The sequence below is a fragment of the Rhinoraja longicauda genome, chromosome 3 (genome assembly GCF_053455715.1).
Source record: "Rhinoraja longicauda isolate Sanriku21f chromosome 3, sRhiLon1.1, whole genome shotgun sequence".
Classification (NCBI taxonomy): domain Eukaryota; kingdom Metazoa; phylum Chordata; class Chondrichthyes; order Rajiformes; family Arhynchobatidae; genus Rhinoraja; species Rhinoraja longicauda.
This window is the reverse complement of record NC_135955.1, coordinates 53,472,299-53,490,999: the sequence shown is the minus strand read 5'-3', so window position 1 is coordinate 53,490,999 and position 18,701 is coordinate 53,472,299. Positions and strand designations below refer to the sequence as shown.

General features: G+C 42.1%; 1 protein-coding gene across 4 annotated transcripts in view; it reads left to right on the top strand.

The window, feature by feature from the left end:
• LOC144592001 (intracellular hyaluronan-binding protein 4.S-like) overlaps positions 1-18,701 on the top strand; it is a 43,822-nt gene that overhangs the window by 19,559 nt on the left and 5,562 nt on the right. Inside the window, exons 4-7 of one of the 4 annotated variants that reach the window (XM_078396144.1) lie at positions 6,728-6,799; positions 13,287-13,367; positions 14,902-15,082; positions 15,411-15,599. In XM_078396144.1, the coding sequence (XP_078252270.1) occupies positions 6,728-6,799; positions 13,287-13,367; positions 14,902-15,082; positions 15,411-15,599 (523 nt within the window). The remainder of the gene's footprint in view (positions 1-6,727; positions 6,800-13,286; positions 13,368-14,901; positions 15,083-15,410; positions 15,600-18,701) is intronic. The other 3 variants (XM_078396145.1, XM_078396146.1, XM_078396147.1) reach the window with 3 other exon arrangements.

Here is an 18,701-nt window from a genome sequence, read left to right as displayed (position 1 = left end):
GCAGTGAAGAAAGCCAATGGAATGTTGGCCTTCATAACAAGAGGAGTTGAGTATAGGAGCAAAGAGGTCCTTCTGCAGTGGTACAGGGCCCTAGTGAGACTGCACCTGGAGTACTGTGTGCAGTTTTGGTCTCCAAATTTGAGGAAGGATATTCTTGCTATTGAGGGCGTGCAGCGTAGGTTTACTAGGTTAATTCCCAGAATGGCAGGACTGTTGTATGTTGAAAGACTGGAGCGACTAGGCTTGCATACACTGGAATTTAGAAGGATGAGAGGGGATCTTATTGAAACATTTAAGATTATTAATGGGTTGGACAGGTTAGAGGCAGGAAACGTGTTCCCAATGTTGGGGGAGTCCAGAACCAGGGGCCACAGTTTAAGAATAAGGGGTAGACCATTTAGAACGGAGATGAGGAAAAACGTTTTCAGTCAGAGAGTTGTAAATCTGTGGAATTCTCTGCCTCAGAAGGCAGTGGAGGCCAATTCTCAATGCTTTCAAGAGAGAGCTAGATAGAGCTCTTAAGGATAGCGGAGTCAGGGGGTATGGAAAGAAGGCAGGAACGGGGTACTGATTGAGAATGATCAGCCATGATCACATTGAATGGTGGTGCTGGCTCGAAGGGCCGAATGGCCTACTCCTACACCTATTGTCTATTGACATGGAATTTGACTTTAATAAGTGGGTTTTTGCAAGTTTAAGGCGAGGGTTAGCATAGAGTGGGTGGAGTGGAAAATTGGGACAGTGTTTGTCACACTGACAGATAACAACTACAAGATCTAGATGGATAAGAGGCCACAGCGAAGAATCCAGATTGATCAGAAATTCTGAAATTGAAAAATGTTCCAGTGCAAAAGAAGTGGACATTGTTGTAAAAGTAATGGAATTCAGGAAGGCAGATACACACGGGATGAAGCCAAGGCCTCGACAGAGGTAATTTTGAATTGGACAAGGAAGATCAGAAGATAGTGAAATCACAGGTAGGGATGAGATTGAGGTGAGTTCTGAAGCAATTGGAGGTGGGGGGAGGGAAGGGCAGTGTGGAGAGAGGTGAAATTGAATTGCAGATCAGAAAATTTGAGTTAATGCTACTGAAGGTCATGAGTGATATTGTGGATCTCGGAATATGCCAAACCCTATTATTGATAACTGAATTGATTGAAGATATCTGTAATTGTGGTTGGGTGGAATTTCAGTTTGGATCTGTATGGAATAAATCTGAGCTGCAGACATTTGCTGATGAAAGGGTTATGACTGAAAGTGGATTGCAACAGATAACTGATCTAAAACTGGAAGGCTGACGATTAATGGGGGGGGGGGGGCACAGACGGTGATCCTTCTGAGAGAAGGGTAGAAGTTCAAAATGCAAACTTACTGATTAGAGATGACCATAGAGTGCATGCCTTTGTAAGATGAGCAAAGGCCTTAAATCATCAATGGCAAGCAGCTTCACTACTTCTTGGACTGCCGTGTCTGCAGTGGAAATGTCAGCATGCTTATCTTTAATGTATATTTTCATCACTGTTGTGGCTATCTGGTGACTAGCAGGAAATAGATTAGGCAGAGAGTGCAGGAATCCCCTATGGCCATTACCCTCAAACAGGTATACTCTTTTGAATACTGTTGAGAGGGAATGACCTGTCAGGGGAGAGCAGCAGTAGTCAGTTCTGTGGTGGCGGGCCTGATTCAGAGTCCCAGCAGAGAAAGGTGAAGGCACACAGGGTGATTGCGATTGGAGACATTAGTTAGAGGAACATACAGGAGATTCTGTGGCATCAAAATATAGTGTTACCTCCCTGGTACAGGGTTCAGGATGTCTTGAGTGGCTGCAGAACATTCTCGAGGGGGAGGAGGAGTGACAAGAAGTCTTTGTGCATGTTGGCACAAATGACATCAAAAAGGTTCGAGGTCCTGCAGAGTGAATGGAGTTAGGCAAAAGGAGGACTTTGAGGGTAGTAATCACTGGATTTCTCCCAGTACCATGTGCTTGAGAAGGTTAGAATGGGTTGATATGCAGATGAATTTGTGGCTCTGGAGTTGGTGCAGAAGCCACAGTTATAGATTTTTGGACCAATGGGATTTCTTCTGGGGCAGAGGTGACCTGTACAAGAGGTCACCATTTCTAGCTTTCTCTCTCTTCTCCTCCCCCCCCCCCCCCCCCGGAAGTAGAATCCACCCAAAACGTCACCTATCATTGTTCTGCAGGGAAGCTGCCTGGCCCACTGAGTTACTCCAGTACTTTGTGTCCTTTTTGTTTATTAACCTGCATCTGAAGTCCTTTTTCCATGTTCTAAATTTTAAGATTATTTTGAATCAGGATAAATTTGGAGCTTGGGGAAAGGTACTAAATTGGAGTAAGGCAGATTACAACATTATTGGGCAGGAGCTAGGGAAAGTAAATTGGGAACAGTTGTTATTGGGTAAGTCTGCGGCTGTCAAGTGCGAGGTATTTAAAGGCTAGTTGATCAAAGTTCAGGACCGGCATAATCCAGTAAGCAGGAAGAATAAGGGTGGGAATGTAAGGGAACCTTGGATGACCAAAGAGGCTATAAATTTAGTCAAAAATGCACAGGAAGCATGTGCAAGGTTTAAGATGATGAAATCAGATAAGGCCTTTGAACAATATAACACAAGTAGGAAAGAACTCGAGCAGATGATTAGAAGGGCCAAAAGAGGCTATGCAATGTTTTTGTCGAGTCAGATTATAGAAATATATCCTTTTTATATGTACATTTAATCAGGAGAATAGCCAGGGATAATGAGGTGGCTGATATAAGGTGATACAGAGGAAGGAATTTGTGCCCGAAGTCTGAGATACTAGACCAGTATTTTGCATGGTTATTCATCATGGAGAAGTACATGTGAGATTTGTGTAGGGTATATTCGTATGTTAAGGCATTTTGAGATCAAGGAGGTGGTGTTGCATTAACGTGTATAAATTCCCAGGGCCTGATGTGATCTGTCCCAGGTTATTGAGTGAGGCAAGAAAGGATATTGCAGGGGTCCGGAGCTTCACATCAGTGGTAAAGAAGCTGTTGGAGAGGATTCTTTGTGCAAGGATTTACTCGCATTTTGAAGCAAATGGGTTAATTAGGCACAGTCACATGGCTTTGTACACGTCAGGCCATGGTCTACTACCTTGATTGATTTTCTTTTTGAGGAAGTGACAAAGGTGATTAAGGATAGATCGGTCGGTGGATGTTGTCTACATGATGTTAGCAATGCATTTGATAAACTCACCCATGGTAGGCTGACCAGAAGATTAAGATGTGTGGGATTTGCATATGGATTCAGAACTGGCTTAAATAATAGAAAATGGTTGCAGAGGAAGGGTGTTATTCTGGCTTGTCTGTGACTATTGGAGTTCCACAGGCATCTGTGCTAGGACCTCTGCTGTTTGTGATATATATAAATTACTTGGACATAAATTTAGATGAATTTGTTAATAAGTTTGCAGATGACACAAAGATTGCTGGAGTTTCGTAGCGTGAGGAAGGCTGTCAAACTCTCCAGCAGGATACAAGTGCAGAAATGGGTGGGGAAACGGTAGCTGGGGTTTAATCTGAGCCTGTATGCAGTGTTGCACTTGGTAGGCTGAATGTAAAGGGAAGGTATGTGGTTGAAGGCAAGGTCCTTAACAGCATTAATGTGCAACGGTTTGTTGGGGTCCTGGTTCATGGCTCTGTGAAAGTGATAGCACAAGTAGATAGTGGTAAAGAAGGCATATGGTATGCTTGGCGTCAATGCTCTACATGACTTTGGTTTGCTGCATTTGGAGTATTACCTGCAGCTTTGGTTGACCCATTACAGGGAGGATGTGGAGGCTTTGGAAAGGGTACATAAGAGGTTTTCCAGAATATTGCAAGGATTAGAGAGAATTGGATAAAAAGGAGAGGTTGTTCAAACTTGGATTGATTTCTCTGGAAAGTTGTAGGTTGAGGGGGGACCTGATATAAAATTACGAGAGGCATAGATAGGGTAGACAGTCAGAACCTTTTTCTCAGGCTGGAAATAACAAGGGCTAGCGGGCATAGCTTCAAGGTGAGAAGAGCAAAGTTTAAAGATGCATGGGCAAGATTTTTACACAGAGTGCTGGGTGCCTGGAACACGCTCCCATGGATGCTGGTGGAGGCAGATACGACAGTGGGATTTAAGAGGCTTTTATTTTGGCACATGGAGGTGGAGAGGTAAGGATCGCATATAGATAATCAGATTTGTTTATCTTGGCACCATGTTCAGCATGATGTGCCAAAGGGCCTGTTCCTATGCTGTAGTGTCCTATCTATCTGTTCACTCTAGTTTTATCAAAGAAATTAGTTTTTCTGATGTCCTGACTTATGTCTGCCAATATTATCAATTTGGTCAGTCATTCCTTGGGAATTCTCAAATTTTGGTGCGTGTTCGCACACATCAAAAAGTAGTTGTCTACAGTATTTAAAATGCTCTTACTTGAAATGTGTTGTGTAACAACCAAGTATTTAAGTTTGAAACATTAACTCTGTAATCTGAATAATGCAAGGTTTTTAAAAGAAGCACCAAGCAAGGAGGAGAGTTGAGATCTAGCCAGAATTTTTCTTTGAATATTGGATAATTGCATTTTTCTCAAAGTGACAGGAAAGCCAGTATCTCTGAGCGTCTGAAAACTACTCAACTGCCTTGATTTTGATGTTCAATCCCTTTAAATGCAAAATGGATTAAAATCAACCTACTACTTTGAATTACAATTTAAATATTATTTGAGTCAAGTTTGATGCTTCCAGACCATTTTACTAGTTTGCAGCGGCAAAGATTAATCATGAGTCAGAAAGATATATGGGTTCAAACTAGAGCTAGTTGAGATTCTTAACCTCCACTCAACTTTTAGCAGAGAGATGTCATAGTTGAGATTTTTGATCTATTGGACTCTTGTTGATAGTGATTGTAATTAATGTTACAAGTCCAGTTGACTTAATTTTCCATTGGAGATTTTTGCATTGCAATTTACTGAAAACCAGAGCTGGATAGAACTAAGCTAGCGGAGATTGAGGAAAAATATTGTTTTAAGTAATGAGGATTCCAGTATACCTTTGATCTAAAATAGGAATTCCAAGCATTGCAAATGTGCCAATGGTGTTTTCAGTAATACGACTTTAAGTATATAATTTGGATTAGATTGGACAAATCTTAAGAAAGTAATAAGGGCTGACGAAAGTCATTATGTTTGGCTCATGCATGAAATGAGCGCTTCATTTTCAATCTTTTTAAGAAAGGGGGAATCTAGTAATTCTATGCAACTGCTTTCTGTATTTATGTTTGTTTTGGTTACTTGGGAAATTGCAAAATTGGCAAATTAATCTGCAAGTGAAGTTAAAAATTCAAATTAATTAATTCTGAAATATAAATTAAGCATGGTTTTACAGCATTCACTGGTATTTTGTTTAATGTTCAGAATACATTATCAGGAATGAATATACTTTTAGAATTATGATTAGCAGTAAAACATTATGCATGGAGGTGCTTTGCAGAGAGTGCTACTGTGCTGAGAATCTGGTGTGAACTGTGACCATACTACTGTTGTGCTGGAAACCTGGTGTGAATACACAGCAAACTAGCATGAGATTTATGACTGAAATGAGGAAATGTTTTTGCTCAAAATTCCAGCATCTGCAGTCTCTTGTCTCCATGAGGAGAAAATTTGGGACTCAGTGTGGTTAACCTGTGCAATTCATCATCACAGGGTTGTAGAGGCCAGGTTGTTAGATGTATTTAAGAAGATGGATAATTTTCTTTGTGCAAAAGTCATCAAAGTATTTGGCTGGGGAATGAGAATATGTTATTAAGGTGATCAGCCATGACTATTGAATGGTTTCAATCGGGCTTGAAGTGGCGATTTAGCCATTTCCTACTTTTGTTGTTGACTGTTGTCTGGGCCTTGCTACATGCATGCATGGACTGCTTAATTGTATTTCTAAGAGACTATATTTGTATCTATATGTGCCTGCGATATCTCCTGGAGATCCTGCCAGAGCACAATAATTTGATTTTAATGTTTAGTTAGTTTAGCGAAGAGGAAGTGGAAACTTCAAATCGTTTTTGCAAGACTGGTGAATATTTATTTGCCCTATTTCATGCCCTGGACTTGCCAGACATGTTTTGATCGCATCTCAGCTGATGAGGCAACTCAATTTACAGACATTCTAGGAATGACATTCACTTCCCCTTATACAGCTGGTCTTCATCAGGTTGCAGGCTCAGTCTTCTGTGGGATTGTCAAAGTCCACTGAACCCTTTATCCAAGTTCTGATAATTTTCAACATCCTGGCACTCTCCCATGAAGGTTTTGCAAGAAATATTCTACAGGAATTCTGGGTCCTATACCTTCGCACAGAAGCTCTGCTTCTCTCCAGAGGCTGGAAAATCATTTTTGTGCAGGGGTTAGGCATATTGGGGTTATAGTAATTTGTGTTGGTCGAATTCTGGAAGCACCCTACAACATAACCAACGTGTGTGGCATAAATGGAGAATTTGATGAGAATAAGTTAAGGTTGGGTTTCCTGCATGTTGGCCTTGGCTGCAAAGATAACTGGTCTTGGAAAGAATAGAGTTTCAAAAATGATCAGTTTAGATCCCCTGTTGCGGTCTCCCTTCAGATATCTTTGTCCCAAATTTAATGAGCAATCATACTTTTTTGGGGTTGTTATTCAAACTGTTGACGACACAAAAGAGTTGAACAAGATACTTTCTCTTTTAGGGGAATGAAATCAGAGAATAAAAAGGGTGGAAGTGGATCTCGAAACTGGGGAGCAATCGGAGATGATCCGAGGTATGGATTTGCTGTGTTTAGGAAAATGCAGTGGAAATGTGTACAGCCAATATCTTATTTTACTCTCGGAACTCCTACCTCGGGATATACCAAACTCCACATGCACTGTCAGCAGCCATCAGTAACTGAAGTGTGGATGGTAGGGTGATGTTTTTTTGGGGGGTAAGGTTTTTTTTAAGTGTTCTTGAGTAATTTGCAGGAACAGGTTTTCTTGCTCATAGCTTCTTATCCCCTCATTTTCATGGCATATTTGGTTTCTAATTGTCCATTGGTAATTATGGAATAATTGTAGCCAAAATGCCTCTCAGTTGGGAACCAAAATGCTCCTAGGCTTCACTCAATTTTAACTGTTGGTAATGCTGAATCAGTTTCTCATGCCAGAGGTGCAGTTGCATTGAGTAGTTGTGATGCAGCAGGATGGTGTGGAAACCTTTCATGGTTAATGAGTTTGGATAGTTCATGGGATAGATAAGAATTAAAAAAATCAATTTACAGTGAAATTTTAATCTGCTTTTGCATGCTGGAATAGGCAGCTTACAAAATAGAAACTTGAGCCTAGTGTCAACCGTAATGGAAAATAAATCTGCAGATTCTGGCATTTGAAACTAAACCAAAAAAAGTTGGAAAAACTCAACCGGTCCAGCAGCATCTGTGGAAAGAGAAACCATTTTTTATATTACATAAAAAATAGGTGCAGGAGGAGGCAAGTCGGCCCTTCAAGCCAGCACTGCCATTCAATGTAATCATGGCTGATCATCCGCAATCAGTACCCCATTCCTGCCTTCTCCCCATATCCCTTAATTCCGCTAGCCCTAAGAGCTCTATCTAACTCTTTTGAATGCATCCAGTGAGTCGGCCTCCACTGCCTTCTGAGGCAGAGAATTCCACAAATTCACAATTCTCTGGGTGAAAAAGTGTTTCCTTATCTCAGTTCTAAATGTCCTACCCCTTATTCTTAAACTGTGGCCCCTGGTTCTGGACTTCCCCAACATCAGGAACATGTTTCCTGCATCTAGTGTGTCCAATCCCTTAATTTTAAAAGTTTCTATAAGATCTCCCCTCCTAAATTCCAGTGCATACAAGCCCAGTCATTCCATTCCTTCATCATATGACAGTCCCGCCATCCCGGGAATTAATCTCGTGAACCCACGCTACACTCCCTCAATAGCAAGAATCTCCTTCCTCAAATTAGGAGACCAAAACTGCACACAATACTCCAGCTATGGTCTCACCATGGTCCTGTACAACTGCAGAAGGACCTCTTTGCTCCTTTACTGAAATCCTCTCATTATAAAGGCCAACAGGCCATTAGCTTTCTTCACTGCCTGCTGTACCTGTATGCTTACTTTCAGTGACTGATGTACAAGGACATCCAGGTCTCGTTGCACTTCTGCTTTCCGTAATCTGACACCATTCAGATAATAATCTGCCTTCTTGTTCTTGCCACCAAAATGGATAATCTCACATTTATCCACATTCAACTGCATCTGCCATGCATCTGCCCACTCGCCCAACCTATCCAAGTCACCCTGCATCCTCATAGCATCCTCTTCACAGTTCACACTGGCACCCAGCTTTGTGTCATCTGCAAATTTGCTAATGTTACTTTTAATTCCTTCATCTAAATCATTAATATGTATTGTGAATAGCTGCGGTCCCAGCACCGACTAGTCATTAGTGAAGGACATTTCCGATATGTTGTCTGTCTATTTCCCTCCTCATGCTGTTTAATCAGCTGAGTTCCCACAGATGATGAGAGGTACGGGTACTACTGACTGTAAAACTAGTGGGGTGACTTGCGGCATCCCACTAGTCATTACCTGCCATTCTGAAAGGGAACCGTTAATTCCTACTCTTTGTTTCCCGTCTGTCAACTAAGTTTCTATCCATGTTAATACACTACCCCCAATGCCATGTGCTCTAATTTTGCCCGCTAATCTCCTGTGTGGGACCTTATCAAACGTTTTCTGAAAGTCCAGATACACTACATCCACTGGCTCTCCCTTATCCATTTTACTTGTTACATCTTCAAAATTCCAGAAGATTAGTCAAGCAAGATTTCCCCTTTGTAAATCCATGCTGACTTGGACCGATCCTGTTACTGCTATCCAAATATGCCACTATTGCATCTTTAATAATTGACTTTAATAATTTTGGAGGCAATTTCTCAGAACCGAGGGAAGAATGGAGGATTTAGTTTTCGAAACTACTGGGAGCGGTGTAAAATGCAAAGCAAAAGCTTGGAGATGGGTTAAGGCATCTCAGTGATGAGTGAGATAAAAGAGACTGCAGATGTTGAAATCTTGAGCAAAATACAAACTGCTGGAGGAACTCAGCGGATCATGCAGCATTAGTGAAGGGTGAAGGACATTTTGGATATGTTGTCTGTCTATTTCCCTCCACATGTTGTTTAATCAGCTGAGTTCCCGCAGATGATGAGAGATACGGGTACTACTGACTGTAAAACATTTTAAGAAACCGGATGAGAATGGGTTAACAAATGGGTTATGTGAATTGGAGAACACAAAAATATGAATCAAAGGAGAAAGTATATTTGGCCCATTAAGCCTTCTTCACCAATCAATTGGGGTTGATCGTTGATATCAATACCATGTTCCTGCTCTCTCCTCGTACTCTTTAATGCGTTTTGCATTTAGAAATTTATGTTTTTAATATATTCATCTTGCACAAAATGCCATGTCCTATATCCTGCATCAGTACACTGGGTGCCTTGACTGTAATCGTGTATAGTCTTTTTGATGACTGGATAGCACAGAACAGAAAAGCTTTTCACTGCACCTCACTGTACCACAAGCCAATCGGGCGTTGAGCGGGAGGTTGTAGCCAATCAATGGACCCCACATGGGGGTGAGCCGCAGGAGCAAATCAGGACTTGCTGCCGACCAATATTATGCAAAGAACTCGAAGCAAATCTTGCTTCTCATTTATGCTTGTACCAGCCCACGCCCTTGAGTTTTTGTTCATTAAAACTGTTGGGATCTGAGCCTTTCTGGTGTGGTCACTAATTTATTGCCAATTCCGCTCGAAAAATGATAGCGAGCATCTGCCTTGAGCTGCTGCTTTCCTGTTGGTACGGGTGCTTGTACAATGCAGCTCGAGAGGTCATTCCTGAATTTAGATGAATCGCATTCTATTTCCAAATAAAGATGGGATATAGTTTGAAAATGGCGGTGTTCCCATTCCCTTTTCCTCTGTGATAAATCTCATGGATTAAACATGTGCTGTTATGGATGAGGAAGTGCTCTGCATTTTGTAGATCGTTGTAAGTTAACATTTGTCGAATATGACCATCTTCCTTTGTGAGAGTTACGACACCATCAATTTTTCTCTTGATGCCCATTGACTTCAATGTTACTGGGTCGCTCTAATGCCACACTTGGTCAAATGCTATATTGATGTAATTCTCACCTTCCACCCCACCAGCCAGTGGATCCAACAAATCATCCGCCAACATTTCCGTCACCTACAACGGGACCCCACCACTGGCCATATTTTCCCATACCCTCCCCTCTCTGCGTTCCGCAGAGACCGTTCCCTCCGTAACTCCCTGGTCCACTCGTCCCTTCCTACCCAAACCACCCCATCCCCGGGCACTGTTCCCTGCAACTGCACGAGATGCAACACCTGTTCCTTTACCTCCCCCCTCAAATCCATCCAAGGACCCAAACAGTCTTTCCAGGTGAGACAGAGGTTCACCTGCACCTCCTCCAACCTCATCTATTGCATCCGCTGCTCTAGATGTCAACTTATTTACATCGGAGAAACCAAGCGCAGGCTCGGCGATCGCTTCGCTCAACATCTGCGCTCGGTCCGCATTGACCAAACTGATCTCCCAGTGGCCGAGCACTTCAACTCCCCCTCCCATTCCCAGTCTGACCTTTCTGTCATGGGCCTCCTCCAGTGCCATAGTGAGGCCCACTGGAAATTGGAGGAACAGCACCTCATATTTCGCCTGGGCAGCTTGCAGCCCAGTGATATGAACATCGATTTCTCCAACTTTAGATAGTTCCTCTTTCCCTCTCTTCCCCTCCTCCTTCCCAGATCTCCCTCTATCTTCCTGTCTCCACCTATATCCTTCCTTTGTCCCGCCCCCCTGACATCAGTCTGAAGAAGGGTCTCGACCCGAAACATCACCCATTCCTTCTCTCCTGAGATGCTGCCTGCCCTGCTGAGTTACTTCAGCATTTTGTGAATAAATACCTTTGATTTGTACCAGCATCTGCAGTCATTTTCTTATACTACTTGATGTCAAGGATGGTCATTGCCATCTTGTCTGGAATTCACCACCAATTTATTGATGTATATTATATCTGATGGGAGAGAGAAGAGAGAGTGGCCAGGGTGCGACTTGTCCTTGATTATGCTACTGGCTTTGCTGAGGTAAGCGTGAAGTAAAGGAAGGGAGGTTGGTTTGTGTGATGGTCTGGGCTATGTCCACAATTCGCTGCACAGTACTGTGAATGAGACCTTCCATCATGTCGCTGATGATTGAGAGCAGATTGATTGGGCATTGATTATATTCTCATGGTGCCCTGATAACAATGTAATAATTGGTTAGAGAAGAAATTACAATTTGATCGTTTAAATGCATTTCATATTTTGATTTATAAAGAGTGTTTACAGAATGTGGCCTACTGGGAGAAAGTGTAGATAACCTGTGTTTTCTACCAGTGTTGCCCTGAGCCAGTTGCTATTGCCCCAGAAGTCCTAAAAGAAGCTGGCATAGTTCTTTACGTAGTTATCAGCTTGAAAGGATGAGTGAATCAACATTCTCTATTCTATGCTCTTTAGTGCAACCAAGCTTGCATTTAAGCATAAACTGACATAACACTAGCATGAATACCAGCATCTTCAATGTTAAACTTTTTTGTGCAAAAAAACTAACTGCTAATGATTTGGATTAGCATACTCTTCAAGAGAATGGGTAAGAGAACAAGACCTATTGATTCAGATGCTATTAGACCCTACAAGGAGAGAAAATTATTCTTACCAGTGACTACCCAAATGAGCCATCCTGCTCATTAGAACCATTGCATCCATTTACTCTTCTACATGAGTAATAAATCTAAATTGAAAGTTCCTCATCTGCTTCCCAACTCCTTGATCTCTCTTTGCATAGAGTTGTACAGCCCTTGGGCCCAACTCAACCATGCTGACCAAGATTCCTTATCTAAATTAGTCCTGTTTGCCTCCAAACCTTTCCTATCCATGTGCTTGTCCGAATGCCTTTTTAAATGTTGTTGTACCTGCTTCAACAACTTCATCTGCCTTCTCGTTCCACATACCCACCACCATTATCTACAATCTTTTATGATACAAGATTTGCACTGACTATTGTGTTTTTTTAATGGATTTTTTAAAATGATCTCCCCGTGATCTCCCCGTGTCTCTGTGAACACTTGCATAATGTTAAATGACATTGTTTTGTGCCTCGGGACAGTGCTGCTTTAAAGGGGTAGTGTCAAGGGGGAAAAATATTACTCTGTTGAACCTGTCTCGTTCTTTCATTGTATCACTACCTGAAAAATTGGACCTTATCGTTTCAATAAACCTTGCCTATAAGTGAGTACAAGTCTGTGTGATAGTGCTTTGCATGTGAACCCTTCTAGACAATAGGTGCAGGAGTAGGCCCTTCGAGCTAGCACCGCCATTCAATGTGATCAAGGCTGAACAATTAGTACCCCGTTCCTGCCTTCTCCCCATACCCCCTGACTCTGCTATCTTTAAGAGCTCTATCTAGCTCTCTCTTGAAAGCATCCAGAGAATTGGCCTCCACTGCCTTCGGAGGCAGAGAATTCCACAGATTTACAACTCTCTGACTGAAAAAGTATTTCCTCATCTCCGTTCTAAATGGCCGACCCCTTATTCTTAAACTGTGGCCCCTGGTTCTGGACTCCCCCAGCATTGGGAACATGTTTCCTGCCTCTAATGTGTCCAATTCCTTAATAATCTTATATGTTTCAATAAGATCCCCTCTCATCCTTCTAGAGCCTCAATATTTATTTAAGAAATGCTGCTCTGTGTATCTTAAGGAAAAATGGAATATGAAAATAAATAAATGTTTCCATTAGAGTTCTGTGGTTGTGTAATGATGTTTGGATTAATTGCTGGTAAGTAATGGACATGAGGGAGACGTGTGCATATTTGGTAGAGAAGCATGGGTTTTAAGATCAAACTTTATATGTAGGTGCTTGATAAAGAACCATCCATTTTAAAGGCAAGAGAATGATGTACAGACTGGATAGTCATTTTTGAGAGCGTTTGATTCTTTGATTTGTCTATAAACATTCATAGAATTTAAACTTTTTCTTTTGAGATGAAGAAAGCTTATTTTGGTTATTTGAATCAAAATTATTCGAAATTATTAGCGGCTGTGTTGGCTAACATAAGCAGAATTCTTTAACTTAGTCTGGTGTAGATACACTTGCAATAACTACAATTATTTCTCCCACTCAATCATTTGCAGAGAAACTGAGGTTACTCCAGCTGAAGAAATGACTGAAATAGAGGAACCCCAAGAAGTACATGAAGGGGATGCTGAAACCAAGTGAGTCTACTATGTCTGCCACTATGCAGTGCCTGTGCTTTCTTGTAATAGTTCAGAAAATGACTCAAACCATTTAGTTCATCTTAGTTCATCCACCTAGAAAGTTGGCATTTGTTTTATTTAAGTTACTCAAACAAGTCTTTTTGTTGATACGCTACCTAGAACTAGTGTGTGATTAATATTTCACCTCAAGATGAATGTTTTTTTAAACAGAAAAGCCCAATTTTCTTCAGTCTTTCCTTGTAGCTCATAATTTTAACACTATGTGGGTCTGTTTTGGGACTTACTATTTATTTAATTGAATGTGTCGGGGGCCGGAACTGACACAGTGCACAAGGTATGGTCTGGTTCAGCACTATATCATTTGCACATGACTTCATCTGACTTGTGCTTTGTAATTTTGGTTATATAGGTCAGCACTCTATTTACTTTGTTGATTGTGGCTCTACATTGGTTGGACATAGTGTCAAGTCTGCTAAGACTGGTAGGTCTTTTTCAACTTCATCCTAGGCTATTTCGACACCATTCAGGGTACATTGTACAGGGTACAATGATACTAGGTCATTAATGAATCAGTCTTGTAATCTTGAACCATAAATTGATTGGTTATAACCAATTAAATTTATTTTTTCTGTTGCACATCATTCTTTCATACCTTTCTATCTCATGGAGCAAATTATCTTCCTCCTCGACTGATGTGGAGTCGCAAGCATGGCCCAGTGTTTTGTTCTTTTGGGTTAAGATAGAATAGTTGATTCTTTAGCATTCTGTATCTCACGCGATCAACTTGCTGCTGTCTAGATGCTAGAGAGACAAAGACTTCTGCCCCATCTTTTTCTGTGTAACATTTCTTCTGAAAACTTCATATATATTGCAACATTTATTTTGGTACAGTGTGTTGAGTATCTTGCTTTGTAGTTCTTTTCCAGCACTGCCAAACGTCCATTTATCTACAGTTTTAAAACTACATTTGGCTCCTTTTGCTCTTTGGTATCCGCCTGTTACTTGTATATGATTTTCCTAAAGCTGAGTTAGTGTTCACACCTCCCTGTTGGCTTAATGTGTTTAAAGATGAATAAAGAAACTGGGAATAAGTTGAAAGCTTTTGTTTTCACGGCTTGTTTTGCCACACGTTAATTGTTTCATTTTGACTTGTCTTGATGTTGAAAATGTTCTTTTAAAAATGTGCATTTTCTAGAAATCTTTAGTTGATCAAGAACTGTCACAGAACCATTTCTTTTTACCTTGGGGGTAGCGAGGAAGCAAAATAATTCCCTTTCTTTAATCTAGAACAAAGCAGCTGGAAAAAAAGCCAATTAGATGAAATGTCATCTATGGAGAGAGGCTTTGAAATTTGTAGTGGTTGACCAGTGAAAATTGTTAATGTCTATACCAGTGAAGTAACAGGTTTGTGTGGATGTCATTAAATAAGACTGGGATTGTAACATTTTCCAAGAGTCAGCACCAGTTATTCAGCATCATCAGATAATTTTAGGAGTTAATTGTTGCTTTTGTTGTAATTTTTGTCATGTTGTAGAGTGAATGAAGGGGAACAAGAAGCAACTGTAGATGATGGTCCCCATGAAATGACTCTGGATGAATGGAAAGCACTTCAAGAACAGACTCGCTCTAAGAAGGAATTCAATATTCGTAAACCAGATTCCAGTGTTTTATCAAAGGCAGTTGTGATCCATAAATCTAAATATGAAGGCGAGGTAAGTGTATTAAATGTTAAACTGATCCCATGGATTGGTTATTTATTAGCTTTCAGAAAAATCTAGATACAAATGTGATGGTGTCTCTGACAGTGTCAAGTAGTCTGTCGTAGAAATATTTTGGAGTCAAACACCAAAATGTTTAAGTGGGGAAGGGTGGGAGAGAATTGATAACATTTGCTTCTGTAGCAGACTGCAGATCAAGCAAAGTCCATTCAGGCCAAGGGTTGGGGATAGCTTAAGAGTAGTGTTGCCTGTTGTATTCTAAGTATCTTGTAGCCAATACACATGTCATATCAATACTTAAATATTTTGCTTCCTTTATTAGGAACTGAAGGAAGAATCTGATGATGAGGATCACCATTACTTTCGCAGATCAGTAAATGACATCACCTCTAAGCTGGACATTAACTTTGGCAGTCTAACACGCTCTGGCCGAGGACGGGGTGGTGCTAGAGGCCGTGGGAGAGGCAAGCGAATAACTGAAACCAGGCCAGAGGTACCAGCTACAGAAATGGTAAGAGGTCTTCATATTTGAGGTAGTGGGGCAGGAAAATGAGGTGAAAGCTGGTGATGTGTTGAACAGCTGGAAAATTATCGGGGGGGGGGGGGGGAGGAGAATATATTTATAAATGGATCAATACATTGCAGCAGTGAATACCTCCCTTGGTTACAACAGCGGCTTATAACATACCTAATCTTGAAATATATTGGGATGCTTTGGTCAGGAATGTACTCGGCCCAATCAAATCAAGAGAGATTGGCAAAGCCTTATAATCATGTTTCCAAAGAAGGAGGCAGAGGCTCAGGTTTAAGCTGGTGCCCAAAATATCAACACTTTGTTGGAGCAAAGTTAAATCTGTATGGAAATTCATAAGTTGTCTGTTGGATTGGAGGTGGTTACAAAAAATGGGAGGTGAGTAATTTGTACAGCGACTGAATGCTTGTAACCAATAACATTTTGGGTCAATCCATTGCCTGTAATAATTTGTTTATGTGTCTTTGTCTTTGAATTCCTGTGGTGTATAGCACTGATCATCTTATCAGAAGTGATTCTTACATAAAATGGTAAGAATTATCCTTGGACCATGACCCCACCGACGAACACCAGACCTTAATCAGCAACACCATCACGGACCTCACCATTTCTGGCGCTCTACCCTCTAATGCCTCCAAACTTATCGTTCCCCAGCCCCGCACGGCCCGATTTTACCTTCTACCTAAAATCCATAAACAGAACTGTCCCGGCAGACCCATTGTTTCTGCTTGTTCATGTCCCACCGAACCTATTTCCACCTACCTCGACTCCATCCTATTCCCCCCTAGTCAAATCCCTCCCCACCTACACACCTCACATGCTCTCCATCTCCTCGGTAACTTCCGGTTTCCAGGCCCCCACTCCCTCATCTTTACCATGGATGTACAGTCACACTACGCTTCCATCCCCCACAAGGATGGTCTTGAAGCCCTCCGTTTCTTCCTCGACCGTAGAACCAGCCAATCCCCATCTACTGACACTCTCCTCCGCCTAGCAGAGCTGGTTCTTATCCTTAACAACTCCTTTGGCTCCTTCCACTTCCTCCAAACCAGAGGCGTAGCTATGGGCCCTAGCTATGCCTGCCTCTTTGTCGGGTATGTCGAACAATCCCTGTTCCGGACGTACACTGGCCCCATGCAGAACTCACTGACCATACACTTCACTACCAATTTCCATCCTGCTCTTAAATATACTTGGATTATCTCCGACATTTCCCTACTGTTTCTGGACCTCACCACCTCCATCACAGGAGACAGACTAGTGACTGACATCTACTATAAACCCACTGACTCGCACAGCTGTCTGGACAACACTTCTTCCCACCCTGTCTCCTGCAAAAGGTCTATCCCCTACTCCCAATTTCTACGTCGCATCTGCGCCCGGGATGAGGTGTTTCACACTAGGGCATCAGAGATGTCTTCATTCTTCAGGAAATGGGGCTTCCCCTCTTCCATTATAGATGAGGCTCTCACTAGGACCTCTTCTATATCCTGCAGCTCCGCTCTTGCTCCCCTTCCCCCCATTCGTAACAAGGACAGAATCCCCCTCGTTCTCGCCTTTCACCCCATCAGCCAGTGTATCCAACAAATCACCCTCCAACATTTCCGTCACCTCCAATGGGACCCTACTACTGGCCACATCTTCCCATCCCTTCCCCTTTCTGCGTTCCGCAGAGACCGTTCCCTCCGTAACTCCCTGGTCCACTCGTCCCTTCCTACCCAAACCACCCCATCCCCGGGCACTTTCCCCTCCAACCGCAGGAGATGCATCACCTGTCCCTTTATCTCCCCCCTCAACTCCATCCAAGGACCCGAACAGTCTTTCCAGGTGAGACAGAGGTTCACCTGCACCTCCTCCAACCTCATCTATTGTATCCGCTGCTCTAGATGTCAACTTCTTTACATCGGCGAAACCAAACGCAGGCTCGGCGATCGTTTCGCTCAACACCTTCGCTCAGTCCGCCTTAACCAACCTGATCGCTCGGTGGCTGAGCACTTCAACTCCCTCTCCCACTCCCAATCTGACCTTTCTGTCATGGGCCTCCTCCAGTGCCATAGTGAGGCCCACTATAAGGAACAGCACCTCGTATTTCGCTTGGGCAGCTTGCAGCCCAGCAGTATGAACATTGACTTCTCCAACTTTAGATAGTTCCTCTGTCCCTCTCTTCCCCTCCCCCTTCCCAGTTCTCCCTCTATTTTCATGTCTCCACCTATATCCTTCCTTTGTCCCGCCCCCGACATCAGTCTGAAGAAGGGCCTCGACCCGAAACGTCACCCATTCCTTCTCTGCTGAGATGCTGCCTGACCTGCTGAGTTACTCCAGCATTTTGTGAATAAATACCTTCGATTTGTACCAGCATCTGCAGTTATTTTCCTACACTATAAATGGTAAGAAAATCGTAACATTAAACAGGCTGTTAATCAAACAAATCCATTTGATGGAGAAACATCAACATGAAAGTTCTTCCAATACCATGTACTTCGTAGGAACACTCCCACATATTTTACATGGATTCACCATTGTCTTATTCTGCTCTATTTCATGCTACAATGGCAATTTGTTGCATTAGTTACAAAGTATATCTGTAATTTTTCTCGGACAATTTTGTTTGTTCTTACATTTTCATAGCCCCCTCTTATTACATTTTAAAATTTGGTCATAATTTCTAGTCCTACATCAGAATCTGATCTGATAAGGGGACTCGAGGTAAAAGAGCCATTAGGAGGCAGTGACCACAATATGATAAGTTTTACTCTACAAATTGAGAGGGAGAAGGGAGAATTGGAAGTGTCAGTATTACAGTATAGCAAGGGGGATTACAGAGGCAGGAGCTGGCCAAAATTGACTGGAAGGAGGCCCTAGCAGGGAAGACGATGGAACAGCAATGACAGGTATTCCTGGGAATAATGCAGAAGTTGCAGGATCAATTTATCCCAAAGAGGAGGAAAGATTCTAAGGGTAGTAAGAGGCACCCGTGGCTGACAAGGGAAATCAAGGACAGCATAAAAATAAAAGAGAAGTATAACATAGCAAAGAAGAGTGGGAAGCCAGAGGATTGGGACTCTTTCAAAGAGCAACAGA